The sequence below is a fragment of the Periplaneta americana genome, chromosome 8 (genome assembly GCF_040183065.1).
Source record: "Periplaneta americana isolate PAMFEO1 chromosome 8, P.americana_PAMFEO1_priV1, whole genome shotgun sequence".
NCBI classification, from domain to species: Eukaryota; Metazoa; Arthropoda; class Insecta; order Blattodea; family Blattidae; genus Periplaneta; species Periplaneta americana.
In genome coordinates this window covers 148,493,049-148,514,272 of record NC_091124.1, presented here as the reverse complement: position 1 = coordinate 148,514,272, position 21,224 = coordinate 148,493,049, and the positions used below count along the sequence as shown (strand labels likewise).

Here is a 21,224-nt window from a genome sequence, read left to right as displayed (position 1 = left end):
ATATTGAATATTTAAGTTCCTTAAGTAAATTTGACCATTTACTGGCCAATCATTTTGAGAGTTCAACAGTGGTACTTCTCTCGCAATTCAGAATTTCTTAATATTTGCTATAAGTGGGGTTATGATAAAGAACGTAAAACCTTTTGTGGCCATTGTTGTTGATGAAACAAGTTACTGCTCTAATCAGAGTCAATTGTCCACTGTTTTAAGATACGTCGACAGTACTGCCAATGTTCAAGAACGGTTTATAGGATTCACAAATGCCAGTTCGGACAAAACTGCTGCTGCTTTGTTTCAGCATGTGGAAGGTGTTATAGCAGAATACAATGTCGGCAATAAGTTAATTGCACAGACATACGATGGTGCTTCAGTTATGGCGGGAAATATTAATGGCTTAAAAACAAAAGTTCAAGGAAAGTATCCTCAGGCACTATTTGTCCATTGTTACATCCATGTTCTCAATTTAGTTTTGCAACAAACTACTTCATCCATTCCAGAATGCCGCATTTTTTTCAAAACACTGTCGGGTTTAGCTGCATTTTTCTCATCATCTCCTAAAAGATCAGAAAACTCAAGGAATTTATGAACAAGAAACTCCCAAAAGTAGCACCAACTAGATTGAATTTTACATCTCGGCTTGTAAATACAGTAAAGGAATACAGAGAAAAACGGACTGCTTTCTTTAAAAATATCATTTGTGACTCTGAAGAAAACTGGGATGATGCTGTAAATGTGCAGGCTCAAGGATATTTGTATTTTTTCGCACAGTTTCAGAATATATTTCTTCTTGAAGTCTATGCTAGAGTGTTCGCACATACAGATGTGCTCTACAATATTCTTCAGACAAAAAGTCTAGACATAGCATACTACTTGCAAGAGGTATCAAAGTTAAAAAAAAAATAATATATCCGAATTCAGACGTAGTGGGTTTCCGTCCATATGGAGTAATATGGAAAATGAAAATTCTTCAGCCAATACAATGGAACCACCATTAAAGCGAAGAAAAGGAGATGATGAATTGAAATACAGGCAGCTGTACTACAGCATACTAGATCGTATGCACATGGAAATTACTGACAGATTTTCTGATTATGGAAAGCTTCAGTTCACACATCTTCTAGATTCTCAAAAATGTTCTGCTTATAGAGAAAACTTCCCGAATGAGGCACTGAACAAATTATTTCAGTCCTATAACAGTCACTTTGATCAAGTACGTTTTAAAAATGAATTAAGTGTAATATATTCAGCAGAAGTCTTTGATTTTTCGAACAAACCTATCCATGAAATATTATCTGCCATATATGAAAACCAGCTGAACCAAGTTATTCCTGAAGTCCTTAAATTGGCAACATTAATTGTGACAATACCAGCTACGTCAGCATCGGTAGAAAGAACATTTTCTTCGTTGAAGAGAATAAAATCCTACTGTAGATCAACTCATACACAAGAACGTTTATCCGGCTTGGCACTAATATCCATTGAAAAGTCATTTCTACAGAAACTTTGCAAGTGGCCCAACTGTAATTTCAAGGACGAAGTCATCAACGTATTTTCGTCCCAATCAAGACGTCTGGAATTCACATAAATATGTAAGGAATTTTATTATAGGGACTTTAAAATATATTTTGTGTAATAATAGGGTCAGTGGTAGCCCAAACCCTTTAACCAGTATACGCCACTGGTTTCAACGACAGTTTATGAGTTACTGTTAACATTGAAATATATACATATATATTCTTATATGAGGTCTCGCCATCCTCATTAAATAATAATCAATGACTATAAGTAGCCATACTCTAAATATCTATTAATTTGAGAATTTCCACTGCCGGAACAAATTTTTCTCAAATTAATAGATATTTACAGTATGGCTACTTATAGTCATTGATTATCCCATGAGGATGGCGAGACTTCATATAAGAATATATATGTATATATCAATGCTAACAATAATTCATAAACTGTTGTTGAAAATGGCCATAAAGTCATTTAAATATGCGCTCCTGCATACATGGCTTGAAAGTCTTAAATGCAGGTAGTAGGCTATTGATAAGACTATACAATGAGAGGAATTCGGCTGGCGCCGTGGATCGTGTCTCGGTATGGTTCAGATGGCAAAAGCGCTCAGCACACACAGCTGAGAGGTCCCGGGTTCGATTCCCGAATTTTTCTCAAATTAATAGATAAAATTATTATTTTTGCTAGTCTACCTTGCTACAGATCTGCATTTAGTGGTATTAAAAAGAGATCAAAGTAAACTTATGCACAATATTCACCTTCAAGTGTATTTCAATGCTTGTAATATGGGCTCGATCGACAGAAATAGTTTGATAGGATGAATGCAATTCAACTCTTGCTGTGGACTCTGTTGCATCTTTTACAATGCCAACATTACCTGCAAAAAATATCAATTGGATGCGTTTCGATTAATTACATGTGTAATTTACTAAATTTTATATTAAGAATAAATGGTACCATACTCACAAACTAATGAAACTAAAGGCATGCTGAGACAGTCATTTGACAGCTTGCTTTCCAACACTGTGCCACTGTTCTCTCTCCAACGCACTTTCTGAAAGTAACTTTGAACAGGTTTCCTTCATTTTTTCTGTCATTCTAATTCCATGATTAACGTGAAAAGGTGAGATCCACCATTACATGTAAGAAATACTGTGACGAAATATATATTATATCATATCAATTCCATGATTAAGTCATCAGTGCTCATATCAACTTATCGACTCTGAACAAAACATAACATTATTAATTTACGCTTCCCTTGCAACATTCTGGAGATTCTACGTCTACCTCCTCTTCACATTAAACTTTTTCTCCGGATTAGGGTGACCAGATTTTCAGACGAAAAAAGCAGGGCCCATTCTTAAAAGTGATCCTAAAAAGTGCAGCCTTGAGCTTTTGCTATTCACTTTACAAATCGTATCTAAAATTCATACCAAAGCAGTAACCTGTTTTAATACAATATAAATTTCTAGGTAGGCTAATAGCTATCAGACAAAACTGCAATGAAGGAAATAATGTATCAATAACAAAAAATAAACTTAATATATTTTTTTATGAAGAGATATAAATTTATATTATACATTTATTACTAGGGACCTGAATTTTTAGCATCTATTTTTCTAAAATTAGCATCTACTTTTTCCAAATTAGCATCTATTTTTTCCAAAGGAAACTTTATGAATTCTACCTTTCATTTCTCAACTGTGCACAGTTCAGCGTTTTCCTCCTTCAAATTATATCGTCTGTCTGAAACAACAGCACCATCCTGTGATAAAACACGTTCATTGTCAACATTGTTTGTTGGTGTCCACAATACTTGAAAACAACATTCTGAAAATGCTTTATTCTCTGTTCTTAAAACATTAAACACTTTCACTACCGGTACGTCACATTTTTCAGTTTTCACCTTCTGTTCAAGTAAGCTTCTTAAATGAATTGTATGCACTTCGAATTTCTGTTTTGGTATACTCGAAAATCCTGGAAACATGTCAATATTTGATTCGTCAACATTGTTCAATAGAACTACATTCTTCGGGTAGAATGTCTTCGGTATAACCTCAAAGTTCTTTCTGCCAGGGTCCTTTTTCTTAAAAATTGAGTTTATTCTTCGCTGTCTGAGTAGTTTTGTGCACTTTTTGCATGTAGCTTCATCCAATGGACTTAAAAAGTGCCTTTAATTTTTGTGTTTATATGTACAGGGTTAGTCATAACTTCGTGAAACATTAAAAAAATTCACCAATAATAAAGTAAGCGACGGATACTAAATTCTATTATACTGAAATAGAGGTAAACTCACGAAGTTTTTTTATTTTTATTTTATTTTTTACATATTTCATAAATGCTCAATGTATCGATCTTTGCAAATATGGCAGATATTTGTGTGATAATCCATTTCATCCTATGTGCATATCAGGATATCACAATCAACCAGAGTCACAGCAGCAGTGATACATTTGCGAAGATCTTGAAGATTAGTGGAGAGTGGAAGCACAAAGACAAATCTCCATAAGAAAAAGTCACACAGGGTAAAATCTGGGGACCAAGGTGGTCACTGAATTAATGTATCATCTTGTCCCATACACTCTATCCACTTTTGTGGTAAATTTTGATTGAGATATCCTCGCATGCCTTTTTGGTAATGAGTTGCACAGGCATCTTGTTGAAGGATGTAATCATTGCTCCTGTCTTCATTCAGCTGTGGCATCAGCCAGTTTTCCAATATGTCCATATAACTCTGGAATTTCTCATACCATTTCCTGATACTGTAAGAAACAGGTGCTGACTTCTGGAATTCTTTTCGAAATCATCGCTGTACAGTCATAACGGACGAGGTTCTAGCATATTTCAACACGAAATGACTGCTCACATTTACTGAATGCCATATTTGTTACTACTGATCCCTGGCGGTAAAGCATAGTAACTATGCACGCGGACTTTTCCTTTAAAAACTTGGAGAGTTTCTCTCTCTGTCAGCGTAACAATTACCATCATCCATTGCATAATTCATTTATGGTGAATTTATTTAATGTTTCACGGACTTATGAATAACTCTGTATATACCATATAACGAGTTTTTCGATTGAAAAATGCATTTTACTGATATATCGCTATTAAATAGCATTTTTCTCGTGATTTCACAATTTGAAAGGAAATTCGCATTTTTCGCACTTTCAATTCTGCTAGAAAATCATGCTAAATCAGATGAAGGAAAATAATTTCTATCCCACAATTTAAAAATTCGCAGATTTCGCAAATGCGAAATTTTCAGGTCCCTATTTACAGTATTTCTCATGCTCACTACTAACTATTTTCCAGCAAGACAGAAAAATACATATACATAATGTATCTTCTGTAGCAAGATTATTTTTCAGCAACTACTGAGTAACTGCAAGGTACGACAGAATTTATTAGTTTGAAATTTAAAAATATATATTATAATACCAAATTGATTATTAAATATTTACACGACTGCAATGCACATACAAAAGCATTTCACGTGATAGTTACGATTTGAAAATAATGTCACTGAAGTGGGCTACATTGTGCCGCAAACATATCTCTACACATTGCCTAAAAATTCTAGTCTTGCGCAGCATCTCCAGTGGAATGTTCTGAATTTAATATCTGATGAATTCCTTCAGCTCTTCGGTAGTCGATTCTCATACACTTTTTGTTTTAAGTATCCTCACAAGAAAAAGTCTGGTGAACGCGAAGGCCATGTAAAGTCACCATTACGAGACATGACTCTCCCTGTAAACATTCCACGAAGCATCTTCATTGAGACTCGTGCTGTGTGCGAGATGGCACCAGATTGTTAGAGCCCCCATGCGACTTCTTTTGTGGAGATACTTAATAAGTGATCGTTCTCTTTTATAGGTTGCAATTTTATAACATGGGAATGCCAATCTGATATATACCTATGTGTTCAGAGATTTAATGAAATGAGAAAGAACGCCACATTTGTCGACAGTCAACAGTCGAAAATATGTACAGACATATTTCTCGGTATTGCCAACACTGTCAAGTTTACACTAACAAAATATGCCAATAACTGAATATAAACGAACACTCAACACATTAAAGTGATTAATTCCTTAATGATTTTTTTAAAGTTCTTTTAACTCTTCCATGTCCCCCATCTGAAATGTTCTAATGTTCTACGATCCATTAGAGAGACACACCACTCAGTTTGGAAATCTCTTATTTAGGCTTTCTTGAATTCTGCTAGTCTTGTAGTGTAAAGAATTCCATTTTGAGAGGTAAGAGTATATTTATGAAGGGATTCATTTCACCCGATGACAGGATGATAGGAGAGGAAGATGGCTAGCACAGTTAAGAGGACTGTTAAAAATGAATACATAATATTTTTGTTAAAACACAGCACTTCACATCCTGTTTAGTGTTTCCATCACTCATGGTAAGTAATATTTCATTCAATATCTTTTTAAAAATTAGTCGTACTGGTACACAGTACTGTCAAGTATTTAGTATATCAGTATACATATAACTGATTCTTACTGTCTGAATTATTTCAGTAATGTTACAGTGACTGGTAATAACAGAATTCTCTTAATATTAATGTAATAGCTAATCAAATATATGAATGCTAAGTGATTTACTTAAGTTACATAAGCACATAATGAGCTTATTCTTGCGGACATTTTCAATAAAAATGTCTATTTGAAAATGGGTCCGATTCACAGTAATTATGGCATTATAACAATTTCTGTTTTGTCATTATAAAAAGAGTATAAAGTACTGGTATTGTACCGGGAGTGATACAAAAAAATATATATTTTGAAATTTTCGTGGCAATAAACGCTTCCAGCATGATTCGGAAAAAAGTGGTTTTAGATATGCTGTGTATCTGTCTATTCGTCTGTATTTGTACAGCGATTTTTCCTGAACTACAGGCCGGATTTTGTTCATGTCAGTAGGCTTATCTACAAATTAATAGTTCCGGGAATGTTGCACATGGAATATAATATTTTAAAATAAAACCTTACTATGTCTTTATTTGAAATCAAAACATAAAATGACCATGAATTCAAAATCTAGCGTAGGCCCTAACAATTTTTTTAAGTTTTCTATCTTGCATAAGATGGTTAGAAAAATGATATATGTAGCACAGTAGGCCTATGTCTCCAGACTCCTATGTTTCGGAAAAAATTAACTATTAGAATATGAAAAACTATTATTGTCATAAGGAAGACAAAACAAAAACTCAACAAACACAAGAACACAAGAAATACATCACACTAACATACGAAAACAAAAAAACACACAAGATCGCATCCTCATTCAGAAAACAGAAATACAACATAGCATACAGAACAGAAAACTCACTACAAAGACATCTCAACACACAAACAACACAAGCAAATAAATACAATCACACAGGCGTATACAAACTCACATGCAATAGTTGCGACAGTTTCTACATTGGACAGACAGGCAGATCATTCCAAACTCGATACAAAGAACACATTAAAGCAATAACCAGAGGACACAATACATCTACATATGCCGAACACATAACTAATGCTAACCACACATACAGTAACATAAATACAGACCTGGAAATCCTACACATACAACCCAAAAACCAAAAACTCAACACACTAGAACAATATGAAATATACAGACACACTAAAACACAGCCTGATCAAATTCTCAACACACAGATCAATTTCAGAACACACACATTATTTGACACCACATTTCAACACTTTTCAACAATCGAACACACCCACACAACAGGCAGCGAAGTTCGAGATGACGCCGAGATCTAGTAGGCTCTGAGGATGGTGTGAAGAAGCACCGAAACAGCTGTAAGCCGCACATGCTTACACAATTAACACGAGTAAGATCGCCATTTAATCAATTATTTATAAAGAACTATTTCCAATTTTCGTTGTGAATACAGTACTGTACTTTAAGTCCAAATAGCCTCTAAGTTAAACGAGATAGCCACTAAACTTAATGAAGAACACTTGTTGTAGACTTTTAGAAATAAATGATGGTGCACAGATATGTCCCAGAAAGGAGGCACTGCACATGATCAGAGGACAAGCGACCAGATTCACAAGCGAACCACTAGTTCAGGTAATAACATTCGTTCTATTTCGTTGTATGTTATCCCTATGTAGCTAGAACGAGTGCCAGGGAAAATAATTTAGCATAAATAAGTAGTGTGATAAAGTAAATGAAACAAAAAAAAAAAAAAAAAAAAAAAAAAAAAAAAAAAAAAAAAAAAAAGAAAGAGAAGACAAGATGGTTTATTTCCACAGCTAATGCAAAATACGTCTCATTAATTTAAACTAAATCAAGTTAATGTCCAATTTCATGATTTAAGTAAGACCTGGAGTATTACATTGCTTCATTCAGATCATTTCTATCATGGACAATTTTAGTCTAGTGGAGAGAGTACCTGCTTCCCATGCAGTTGGTCGACTCTATATCCCAAAGATGCCAGGTGGTGATAAATGCTGGTGGCATATGAACAAGGTATTAGGTCCATAATATGTCTTTTTTATATTTTTGCATTAATTTGTTTATCTTTGTTTTATCTCGGAAAGAAAATTTATCTCCCAAGCAGTATACATACATACATACATACATACATACATACATACATACATACATACATACACTGTATAACTTACATGGTTTTTATTTCCAAGTTGAGCCAAGCATTAATTCACAGGTGTTGGTATCAGTTGTTCCAAGAATTGAATGCAGACAGGTAACATGTATAAAAATTAGCGACGTTATAAAAAACAAATTAAAATCCCCACCTGACCGGGAATTGAATCTGGACCCCCCGATGTCGCAAGCCAGCATGTTACTGACTACTCCATTGGGGCAAACTGTACAGAGACAGCATGAAGAGAGGCTTACAGTTGCCCAACTTGAACTCAAAGGAGACAGCACACATACAAATGTACTGGTGTGAACCGCTCTTCAATACTTAAACTTTTTTACCACCAAGAGTCATGCCATCGATTTTTTCTAAGATTGTACTGTACGTAATAGGATCAGGATCCCTTTTCACAGACTCATTTGTTAGGTACACTTCAGCCAACCAAAACAAAGTTTAACATTCGCGTCACTTTTAAATGACGTTTCGTAAATGGAAAAATAATATTAGGAATAATTAAAATAAACATACAGTTATTTTATTTACATTATTAAAAAAACTCTCCCAGTCAAGAAGATTTGACCGATCCCTACAACACAGCTCCATTCGTTCCTATCTTCTGCTTTCCTTTTCCACCACAGAATCTCCCATAGTCTACTTGAGAGAGAGTATTGAAAACGAAAAGAACAGAAAACAATAGGATGAACAGCCAATCCCATAGAAGACTCCAAAATTCAGAGTAGAACGTAAAAAAATCATATTGCTTCTTCTCTTCTTCTTTCTCTTAGTTTAACCTCCCCCTTTTAGGTGCATTTTACATGACCCACGCCACCCGGGCCTTACAGGGCCGCGGCCTGTTGGGAGAGGAATTAATCTATGGATCACATACAGTACATACTTTTTTGACCACACAAGGACATAGAGGGCCTCCCCGGATGAGGGACCAGCTCAATCCAGGACCACCTCTGATACAACACAAACTTTTAAGACATTACACATCATTCACTCACACACATATGAAAGGATTAAGGGAAGGATCGCCGTCCATGGCCGGACTTTCAAGAGGTACAATCACGGCATTTGCCTGGAAGTAACAGAGAAAACCATGAAAAGTCTCAGTTAGGATTGCCCACCCCTGGGATCGAACCCCGGACCTCCTGAATGCGAGGCCAGCCCTCTACCACTCCGCTAGCCTGCTCGGTAAAATCATATTGCGGAAGGCAAAATACATTAAAAATTCATTCATTGTAATCTTGCATTGAGATGGGGAGAAAAAAAAACTCCACATTTTCTCGAAGACCTGGTGTACTCGATTAAGTTCGCACACCCCATTTTTGATAGACAAAAAAAAAAAGTATTGACGACAAATATTAAAAGCAAACATGAATACAGTTCAGTTAACAATAAATTTTATCCTGAAATAGGACGCATTTCAAACCCATCCTATGTGCACACACTACTGCACACATGTCAGTTGTCTTGCTTAATCGGCTGTTTACACAATACCAGCAATATTAATAGCACACATCAGTAAATGAACTACCTTTATTTTGTATGGTACTACATGGTTTCCATGTTCCTCCACATCTTTGATAATTTTAAGTTTTACGCTGCAAAGAAAGGATCGCAATCTCATAACTTTAATGGTATCATTTTCAGAATTGAAAATATAAGACGCACAAACTATATACAATTATCATACTTGAACTTGATTCTGACACATGTACTGCTAATTAAAAAAGCCATTAAACAATATTGACAACTGAAATACACGTGCAGGAAGATAATGGCATGCACTGCCACTTCAGGAGTTGCACAGGAAGAAAATCAGGCAATGCTGCTAACTTCATTTCGAATAAGCAGCGCACCCACATTTTTTACTTGTATATTTCGGAAAAAAAAAGTTTGCGGGGTATTCGAGAAAATACGGTAATAATGAACTCAAGTTGGGAAATAAGTGCAAATAACAATAATTGTTTGGAATAGGACCAATGTTCACATTCATTCTGTTTAAAACTACCTCGAAATTAGCTCTGTAAGTGTTGGTGTAACATTGTGAAACACCCTATACCGTGTAATAAATACCTTTGTAAGGTCCATGAGTGATTTTGACAGTCTGTCCTATCACTTCCCTGTCTCGTTGAACACCAGTGCCACGTCCTCTTCCAACAGGAGTACCTCGACTCGTTCCAGGGAGTATGGGTGACATGAATCCTCCAAGACTAGCTCCTCTAGGTGACATTGTTACCTTGAAAAGGAACAACTGGATAATACGCACGGCAGACCATTATCGATAGTCGACTCTACTCGCTGGCCACTAGTCACCGGGCCGTACCGAGCCGTATCAAACAAAATATAATCGAAATGGTGGTAGTCAAATTCGCGACTATATTCTTAAATAATTCACTCCATTAGTCAAGTTCAAGGTTTTATGTAGTACAACGGAGGTTTTTTGAATGCATTAAATGAAAATGAAGATGTAATATGATAATAAACTAGGTTATCACAAGGAAATTAACAGGAAAAAAGATGTGTTTCACGGAATACAATTAAAATGACGGAAAGTAAATTTCCGGTTAATGTTCGCCAAAGCGTAAAGTACGTAATTATGACGGCGTTGCTGTTTTATTTCTGGCCTATAGAAAAATACCTAGCCTTTTACGAAAAAAAAAATTAAGGACCATGAAATTATTCACCGCTTTCATTATAGGCCTATTATTTTTTAACAATATTACGAATTAAAAACTGTCATATTATATAATTTTAACTACTACATGGACGAACCAAATCAAGCTAACCTAACCTAACCTAACCAAAGCTAACCTAACCTAACCAAAGCTAACCTAACCTAACCTAACCAAAGCTAAGCTAACCTAACCAAAACTAATCTAACCTAACCAAAGCTAATTTAACCTAACCTAAGCTAACCTAACCTAAGCTAACCTAACCAAAGCTAACCTAACCTAACCAAAGCTAAGCTAACCTAACCAAAACTAATCTAACCTAACCTAATCTAAGCTAAGCTAACCTAACCTAACCTAACATAACATAACCTTCGTAAATGCAAGGCCTGTAACCGGAGCAAGAAGGGATCTCAATCATTTAATCTGCAAGTACACGCAAAAATAAATTCAAGTAAGGATCACGCTCCCACTGCATGAGAGGTCCGCGCATGCGCTACAGCAAAACTGTTTCTGTCCCGAGCCTCTCATCTAAGGCACTCGTCATAATTTACTCGCAATATTTACGCAAATACACATTGTCGCTAACAGTGGTGCTATCTCTCAATAATGTTCAGAACGAAGGAGGTAGACAGAGAGAGAAAAAATTTCTCCCGCCAACTACGCCACACACCAACGTCACGTTCTTATGTTGGTGACATTGTGTATTTACTTAAATTTGGTGCTAAACGTAACGGCACGGTTCAAAGTGACCGTGCTAATTCTCCAGTATAGCGCTTGAAAAATCATTATGTTACTTGGTATAATCATATTTAAATAAAAATAAATAAGTTAAGAAATCTTATCTTTTTGTACGTTTATAAGCAACTTTAGCAATTTTACTTCAGTATACAATTTACATTGTAAAAATTTATTATTAACAAGTACCGTATTTGTGTTTGAAGAAGATGAAAATTATTTCACATTTTAATATTGATATAAAATATTGTACCAGTATTACGACGTGCACATGTTCGCATACAGATTTGGAACACGATCTTTGGGATGGGTATATTGAAACAATAATAGATCACTAGGAACAATGCATCGAGTAGACGATGGTGATGGTGACAATGATGATAATATTAATAACAATAATGATTACAATGATGATTAGGAACTGCTACTCTCAGAGGTGCCTGGGATTTATTTATCCCACAGAATATTTTGGATGAAACTGTGAGATGTATCAACTTAGAAGCAAAAAGGTTTTATCTACTAAAGAAAATAAAATGGCAAGAAGTATCAATAGATGAAATGGTTGCTTTTCTTGGAATTTTGTTGCATATGAGAGCAGAAAAATCTTGGGATGTTCCAATAAGAGAATTTCTTCCTGGTAAATTTTCCAATCCATTTATAGAGCTACAATGTCTGTGAATCATTATGAAGCTATGAGAAGATTTTTAAGGTTCTATGATAAGAGAACACGAAAGGTTAGTTTACAAACACTTAAACTTGTTCTTATTTCTTATGTGTGGCAAATATTTACGGAACAGTACAGAAAAGTAGTGGTTCCACAACCAAATGTCACAATATACGAATAGCTGGTTTCGTTTAGAGGCCGTTGTAGTTTTGTATAATATATGCCAAAAAAGCCAGCGAACTACGAGATCAAAATTATGTGGCTGTGTGAAGCAGCAACTGGTTATACCGTTCACGGGATTGTATATTTACGGGGAAAAAATCGGAGAACCACCACAGAAGGATTTGGCTCTCAATATTGTGAAGTTTCTAAATTGCTGTGTACTTGGTAGAGCCCGAAATATCACCATGGACAACTATTTTACAAATATACCTTTGGCGCAATATATATTGGAGAAGAAAGTAACAATTGTGGGATCAATTAGGCAAAAACAAGAGAGACATTCGAAAAGAAATGAAATCCAATGCCAAATCGACCAGTGAACAAAAGTGTATTTGTATTTCACAAGAACATGACAAAAGTTAGTTTTTGCCCAAAGAAAAACAAAAGCGCTATTCTGGTAAGTACTATGATAATGCTGTTCACGAACATCACCCAAAAAGAAACCTGAGATTGCAAAATTCTACAGTCGCACTAAGGGTGGTGTTGATGTAATGGAACAGAAAGTGCACAATTATACTTGTAAAATGCAAACCAAACGCTGGCCCATGGAGCTTCGGTGTAACATTTTGGACATTACTGCTCTAAATGCATTCATTCTGTATTGTATCCAGCACCCCAGGTACCATAAAGGACTCTTACACAAGTGGAGACTATTCATCAAAGAGATGTCAATGAAAATGGTCCAACCATACATGATTAGAAGATCGTTCAATCTCCGTCTGCGTAAGTCGATTTATGTGGACATGGAAAAGTTCATCACTAATCTAGGTAGTAGTGTGCAAAGTAACAACAGTAGTGGCAACCATCAAAACAAGAGGCGGAGATGTTTCCTATGTCCTATGGCGACAGATAGAAATACCGAATCTATCTGCTACAAGTGTACAAATAATGTTTGTCAGGAGCATAATACAGTCGTGTGCAATAATATGATACACCTGTACTTTTGTGGTTATTCCTTACTGTTTTTCTTCTTCTACCTCGTGGATACATTACATTTTTATTTTATATAAATAAATATATGTGTTTGTGTTGTCTTGGCGTCATGGCGTAAAGCATCCTGCCTAGGACTCACGTTACGGAATGCGCGCTGATTCGAGTCCTCATGGGGAAAGACATTTTCTCATGAAATTTCGGCCAGTGTATGGGACCGGTGTCCAACCAGCATCGTGATGCACTTGGGGAGCTACGATAGGTAATGAAATCCGGTTACACAAACTATCTATAACGGCTGGGGGGGCTCATCATGCTAACCACACGATACCTCCATTCTGGTTGGATGACCGTCCACCTCCGCTTCGGCATGTGGGCTTGAGGCCAGCAGCCGGCTGGTCGGTCTAGGCCCTTCACGGGCTGTAGCGCCACGGATTATTTATTATTATTATTATTATTATTATTATTATTATTATTATTATTATTATTATGTGTTTGTGTTGTAACAAGAACAACTTATTTTCACTTGCTACTTAGTTATAAACCTATATTATTTTCTATGCCCAAAGAAAAACATTAGGAACTTACATTATTATCTTGTAGAAATAAATGAATACAATTATATATTTGTATATTCACAAGTTACTTAGTTATAAAATTGTATATTATTTTCCACAATTAAAAACCCCTAAATTCAAATTCAATTAAATAATAGATTAATATTTTTCCATTTTTATGTGTAATTCCTCATTAAATAGCATACGGGTCCAATGCATCCTAGGGTTAATAACAATAATGATTACAATGATGATGAGGATAACGATAATATGGATGCACCGAGTATTTCAATAATATGGGTAAAGGTTATTGTGCAGCATGACATGTCTGTTATTTACAGCAGATGCCCGAAATTATAGCCATTTCCTTATAATATGCATGCCTAACATTTTCGAAATATGTTCAAGAGTTCTTCACGTGAAATTTTATGAATCTCTCCTGTGATTTTCTTTAATTTAGTCTAGTTAACACTAACAAAATTATACTTATATCACATTGTCTTTCATAAACAACTGATTACTGGAAAACTTTACCAATAGGCATGATCCTTGCCAATAAAAATATTTCCTGGTGCACAGCCAATCTAGTCATAAATGTACCTGCTGCAAAGTGTCACTTTTCCATTCATAGTGTGCATTTGCTATTGGTGTATCTGGTAAGTTGGCATCATGTGCATCAACACATTGTTGGCATGGAATAAACAAAACGCCACGCAGGCATTTAACTCTGTTATAAAGAAGAAAAGTGGCTGCCCTTGCCCTCTGCGATCTCCAGATCAAATTCCCTTGGATTTTATTTCATGAGGATTTGTTAAGGAACGTGTACCGGTATGTAAATAAACCACGAACTCCCCCTAAACTGATGGAATGGATCATGTACACGTTACAAATGGTCACTCCTGACATGCTTTCGAAAGTGCACAAGATGATCCGTCATTTGCATTTGTGTATCCTTCAGAGTGGCAGACATGTTGAAAACTGTGGGTCATAGTGTTATGTTTACTGTAACCTATACATAATTATGAAATGGATTATAGTCCATTTATGTATCCGTTTATATTTTTCATGACAATTATCTCAATTTTGTAATTATGGTTTCATTTGTCATTAGACGGAAAAATGACGGCTTCTGGAGGGCACACTAGTGACCAAATTGACTGTACGGCATCAGAAAAAGCTCCTACTAGCATAAATGTGTAACACATCCAAAAATCATCAAAATTTGTCAATTTCGTAAGTGATCATTACTTATGCACGAGAATTGTCCCGAAAGTAATGCCTCCTATTTTTTGTGTTGACCTGTAACATCTGAGCCGAATATTAGTGGCGTTGTAGTAAAGGTTGAACCTTCACACTAATATTTTGTTAGTTTGGTTGTCGTGCGATAAATAATGGCAGCAGGGCAGTCTGTCAAAATGGTATCTGACATAGAGGTGCATAAGAAACAGAAATGTGTTACTGAATTCCTCACTGCCGAACAAATTGCACTCAATGGCATCCATCAACGCTTATTAAAGGTGTATGCAGACGATACAGTGTATGTGAGCACAGTTAGGTGGTGGGTAGTGCGTTTCAACAGTGACGAAAATTACAGTCCTTTCATATAGGCAGGTTGTGATTCTTTTAGATATCCTCGAGCCTGGAGGAACTATCAATTCTGAACACTGCAAGCAGATACTGGCTAAGCTGAAAGCCTGAATTTCCGAAGTCAGATCAGAGAAGGAAACCTTTCGCTTGCAACACAATAAGACCAGGCCCCATACCAGTTTCGCGACCATAAAGCATGTTGTAAAATTTGGCTGGACTGTCCTACCACATCTATGCAGTTCGGATTTAGAGGCGTTAGCCTTCCAATTCTTTGGGTCTATGAAAGAGGGATTACGTGGACAATATTTTCCAGACAAGAATGCTGTCATCACAGTTGTAACAAAGTGGCTTATCTTTGCTGGTTCAAATTTTTACGAGTGCGGCATACAGGCTCTCGTTAATCGCTGGCAAAAATGTATAAAGAATGGGGTGGACTATGTGGAAAAATGACTGTATGTAGCTGAAATCTTGCTCTATTTAATTGTGTTATTATGTTATCTGCCTCTGTTGTAGTTTCCGTGAAAATAAATAGGAGGCATATTTTTGGAACAACCCTCGTATATTGTCTTTAATCTTACTTCATAGCTAAGAGTTATATACATTCAAATTGGTTATATGTACAGTGAAGTAATTCTGTATAATATGATACCGTAAGCATAAATACTTGCCTCCTCTATCAATTAAAAAACATGGCAATATTAAGGTACTGGTAACCAATATTTCTGAGATATGTCCCTTAAAATAAAAGAGCGCAATAATGCTGTGACCATTGTCCACATACCACACTTCGATTTCTGAAATGTATAAAGGAATTCAACTTGCCTTATGCGGATTTTTAATAGTACAAAAACAGCTATTTTGACTACTGACATAACCAATGACGTGAGATGGGATACACTGCGATTCATCATTAAACACTACTTATAGGGGACTAAATTCATTTTTGGGGCAGGGTGTGCTTGGTGAATGTCTCGCAAAAATTAACAGTTAAAACCACATTTTGACATGACCAAGTGACTACAGTACAATTCCTTTCATTTGCACTTCTGACTGTATTGACCCTTCCTTCATCTCGGCAGCTAGAAATGGCAAAAATGCAATGTAATCCTGAGAGAAACTCAAAGTCAAGCGATGATTACAAAGAAACAAATTTGCAAATCTGTGAATGGTTAGTGTCTTCTACAAGCGACGTGGAAATGTATGAGATGAGAATTCTTGAATATAAATACAATAAATTATAATAAGTGCACTCATATTTTATATAAATTTAAATGACTAATGTTAACTGTTGGTACTAGTACTTATCCTTTCATATGTAGTAATTCAGTAGTATCGTAATTTTGGAACTATACCATACACTACCTAGAAATTTTCGAAATTTGCGCCACCGACTTATGTGATAAGTAGAGAAACCTACAGCAAAAAATTTCAATTAAGTCAACGCCTGTGTCATTGAAGTCCTACAGACTGTAAAATTTTCATTTTCATTTTCATTTTCACTCATTCATGAGTTGTTATTGTCTGACGATTTGAAGTGTTATTCATTACAGAATTGTTAATATTGGCCACTTCCATCTTCTACATAGCACAGAAATATTTTATAGCCAATGAAATGGTAACAGACATAACCTGGTCTAAGTTAGGAATGTCCAAGCACTTGTATTACGTGCTCATAATTCAAGCAATACAAATCCAACAAGGTTCACTTTTTAGCAAGATAAAGTACAATCATCACTCTTAAAGAAATGTTGTGCAGGTTCTTTTGAACACGTAGTGCAGGCACTTTGACACCTCTGGTTTAAATGCTTATCGAATCTTAATATATTGACTTCTTAAAGAGTCTCATGCACACCCAGGGCTGCCAAGTGTCACCTTTAAAGCTGGCATCAACGTTTTCTAAGGTTAAGTCAGCAAATGGTACCTGTTTGTCAGCTTTTTTCACCTTGTCTCTATTTATAGAGCGACAAAATAAAACTCAATTTCCTTTCCCAATGAAGATAGACAAAACTCTCTCTCTCTTCCATTGCATGTTGCAAATTAAACTGTGAGGAAAAGTGCCTGGACAAGTGTTCGATGAAAAATATTTTAATAAAGCTAGACGTGCTTCTTAAGAGTATAATAAAAGTAATTCACAGTATTCTGTCTGTATTTGTTGTGTGTTTCACATTTTCAATGCTGAATAATTTATTATTGTATGTATGGTAATACAGGGTGTTTCCGAGTTATGACCTTCACAACATTGAAATTCACCAGAACGTTTTTCTTTCCGCAGGTCGTTGTCATTACAGAAGATGTTCAAGATGTCAACCTCCTGCTTGAATACAGACCTCACATCGATGTCTCATTGACCTGCGAACACGATCCCAAACTCCAGGAGTATTGCGTATGTCCTCAGAACATGCCACAATTCGATTCCGAAGGGATTCCAAATCAGGCACCGGAGACGAATAAACCAATGATTTTAAATGGCCCCACAAGTAGAAATCGAGAGGGTTCAGATCAGGTGAGCGTGGAGGCCAAGCAATTGGGCCACCTCTACCTATCCATCGATCAGGAAATCTTCGATCCAAGTACCGGCGAGCCGTACGACTGAAGTGTGCAGGAGCGCCATCATGCAAGAAGCGAATGTGTTGACGATTGATCAGTGGAGTGTTGTGCAGTGGCGATTTCTCTTAAGGAGCACAGGAGCAGTGCACCACCTCTTCAAGTAACGCATGTTTTTAAATTTATATCAATGAGCTGCAGTAGACTATGTGAGCGACATAATTATTTATTATAATACTATGTAAAAATAACACTGCATGAGTACTGTTCTTGTTGACGCCTGGGACTTATGTTTACCACTCGACACTTGCGGCACACTGCTCCATTCGAGCATGCGCAGTAGTACTGTTTCACTGGCAGGCTTTGGAGCATGGTACGGAGGCAGTACAGTGTGCGTAGGAGGGGTTAGGAGCACTTTCAGATGTGTTCTCAAGCTCGTTCCATCATAAATGTTACAATGAATAGTGTGCAAAATCTTTTAAATGTGTAATTTTCTATAAGACCTTTACACGAAAAGATCAAAATAAAGAAGATGGGCAGACCTACACATGAATTAAAATTATAAGTGACGAAGAACAGTAATAGAGAAGTGACAAGAAAATTCAACACTCGGACTTACGAAAAATGCAATATGCGGCTGCAATATAAAAGACGCTGTACTTTGTTTTCCTTGCCTATTGTTCGACGGGGAACATTTATTGACAAAAATAAGTACGTTTTATGAATTTTATTTATTTTTCTGTTTGAATTTAGGACTGTGCGTAGTAACTATATAATTTTGATTATCGTTCTGCAGATATGATTGATTTGAAGAACATGAATGAAAGAATTAAAAAACACGATTCTTCAGCTGCACATATCAACAATAATGTTAAATTAGCAGTGTTGGGTCAAACAAACATACAGACACAATTGGATTCAATTGGATTGTTGAACTCCATAATGATAAAATTACCAAGAACAGATATGTGCGTGCGGTTTTGTGGACCTTTGAGTTGGCTTTAAGAGGTCACAAAGACGGAAGCTTATCTTTAAACGCTAGTATTTTTCTTGGCCTCATCAATTTTAGTTCTGAATTAGACGCACTCTTAAGCAACATTTGGAAAGAGCAACAGTGTTTAAGAGCACATCAAACACTATATAGAACGAAATCCTTCAAGCCTTTTTTTTGTATGCCATGACGAGATTTCAAAGAAATAAAGAAAGCTGCTGACTTTTTAGCAGTTAAGGCTGATGAGACAACACACGTATCGAATGCTTGTGAACGTGTGAACTGTGTTATAAAACGCAATATTGCGAAAACAATATTATTTACGGTGTGCTGCAATAGAAATTGAACGCTTTATTTTGCTAATACTGGACCTACATAGGAAACTGATTAACTGCAATTACTTGACTAACAAAATTATGTAAATCTATACTTAAGTAACATATGTTAATAGTTATGTTGTAGTATAGTTAGTACCTATAATAATAATAATAATAATAATAATAATAATAATAATAATAATAATAATAATAATATAATCATAATGATAATAAATATTTGTGCACCACCAGGATTATTTATCACCACACGCCACTGGTGTTGTGTCTTCTAAAACATGAGGTATGGTGTTTTCCAGGAAGTTTGTGTACGCCTGCCCCGTAAGTCTGTTTACAAGTACATGGGGTCCAACTAATCGATCACCAATGATACCTGCCCACATGTTGAGGGAGAACCGCACCTGGTGATGAGATGGAACAGTTGCACATGGGTTTTCATACGCCCATACATGCTGATTGTGGAAATTTGTTATGCCATCTCGTGTGAACTGTTCTTCATCTGTAAATAATACTAAGGCAGGAAAGTTCGGATTTACACCACACTGCTGCAAGAACCACTGACAGAACCTAACTCGTGCAGGGTAATCTGCTGGTGACAGGGCCTGTACACGTTGCAAATGATAAGGATACAATTGATACTCTTTCAACAGTCTCCAGACAGTCGTATGAGGAACATTGACTTGCAACGCTACCCTTCGTGTGCTGATAGAGGGAGTCATGTTCACAGCCTCCAGAATCTCCTCCTGTACTTCTGGAGTTGTAGATCTTGGTCGTCCCTTTCCCAAACCAGGAGAGTTAAATTTTCCATACTCACACAGACGGTAATGGAGACGTACAAATGTCTTCCAATCTGGACATTGTCGCTGTGGGTACCTCTCCTGGTACAAACGACGAGCCAGCGCAGCATTGCCGTCTGCCTTACCGTACATGAAATGTATCTCTGCCAGCTCTTGATTTGAATACATGTCGCACAGTCTAACGCCTACACAACACTGAATGTAACCTTCGCCTCGGAATGAACTGTCAGAGTGCCCTCTTAATGTCTCCTTTGACGGCAACGACCTGCGGAAAGAAAAATGTTCCGGTGAATTTCAATGTTGTGAAGGCCATAACTCGGAAATAAATCATTTCCGGACACATGTTGTGATGAACTATTTTGATTGTCTACATGTGGAAAATACATACCTGAAATCATGCCCCGTATTTTTTAAACACCCTGTATATTTATTTATAATTTTTCTTATGAAAACAATAATTAGTGATTTCAGCTTTTTTTTTTGTTTCAGTTTTCTTGAACAGGAATTCCAGCTTATTTCAGAATTTTAACTTGGTAGCCCTTACACCATATCTGTCGAAGGAGTGCAGTCAATATACTGGCATTGCCAGTACTATGTAGAACAATAGAGAGACAGACAATGTGAACATAATATGTTTTAATGAAGAACACTCCAAATGTACAAGTGACAGCAACTAGTGCATGAATGGTTGCCTATGAGCAGGTGCTCTTAATACAGTATTATTTATATTTTTTTTTTAGCTAATGGCAGGCACCTGACTTCTGTCATTCACCGAAGGGTCCCCATCTACAGAGCGACGTGCCAAAGCTTGTAGTTCTTTCAGCTTCATGAAGGCATTTCCCTTGGTGGCGAACTACATAACATTGTATGACGAATAATGGAGCAATGATAGAATTTTGATACAGGAAAAGGGAGTACCCCAATGAAACCTACCACCAAACACAGTCTTTATTCATCACAAATTCCAGTTGGACCTACCAGGATTAGAACCCAGTTACCTGCATACAAAGCCGTTCA

General features: G+C 36.2%; 1 protein-coding gene across 2 annotated transcripts in view; it reads right to left on the bottom strand.

Annotated features, from left to right (window-relative positions):
* Positions 1–21,224, bottom strand: part of LOC138705143 (transcription elongation factor SPT5-like) — a 136,047-nt gene that overhangs the window by 50,473 nt on the left and 64,350 nt on the right. Inside the window, exons 12-13 of one of the 2 annotated variants that reach the window (XM_069833803.1) lie at positions 10,247–10,409; positions 2,277–2,395 (exon numbers count right to left, since the gene is read on the bottom strand). In XM_069833803.1, the coding sequence (XP_069689904.1) occupies positions 2,277–2,395; positions 10,247–10,409 (282 nt within the window). The remainder of the gene's footprint in view (positions 1–2,276; positions 2,396–10,246; positions 10,410–21,224) is intronic. The other variant, XM_069833804.1, reaches the window with a different exon arrangement.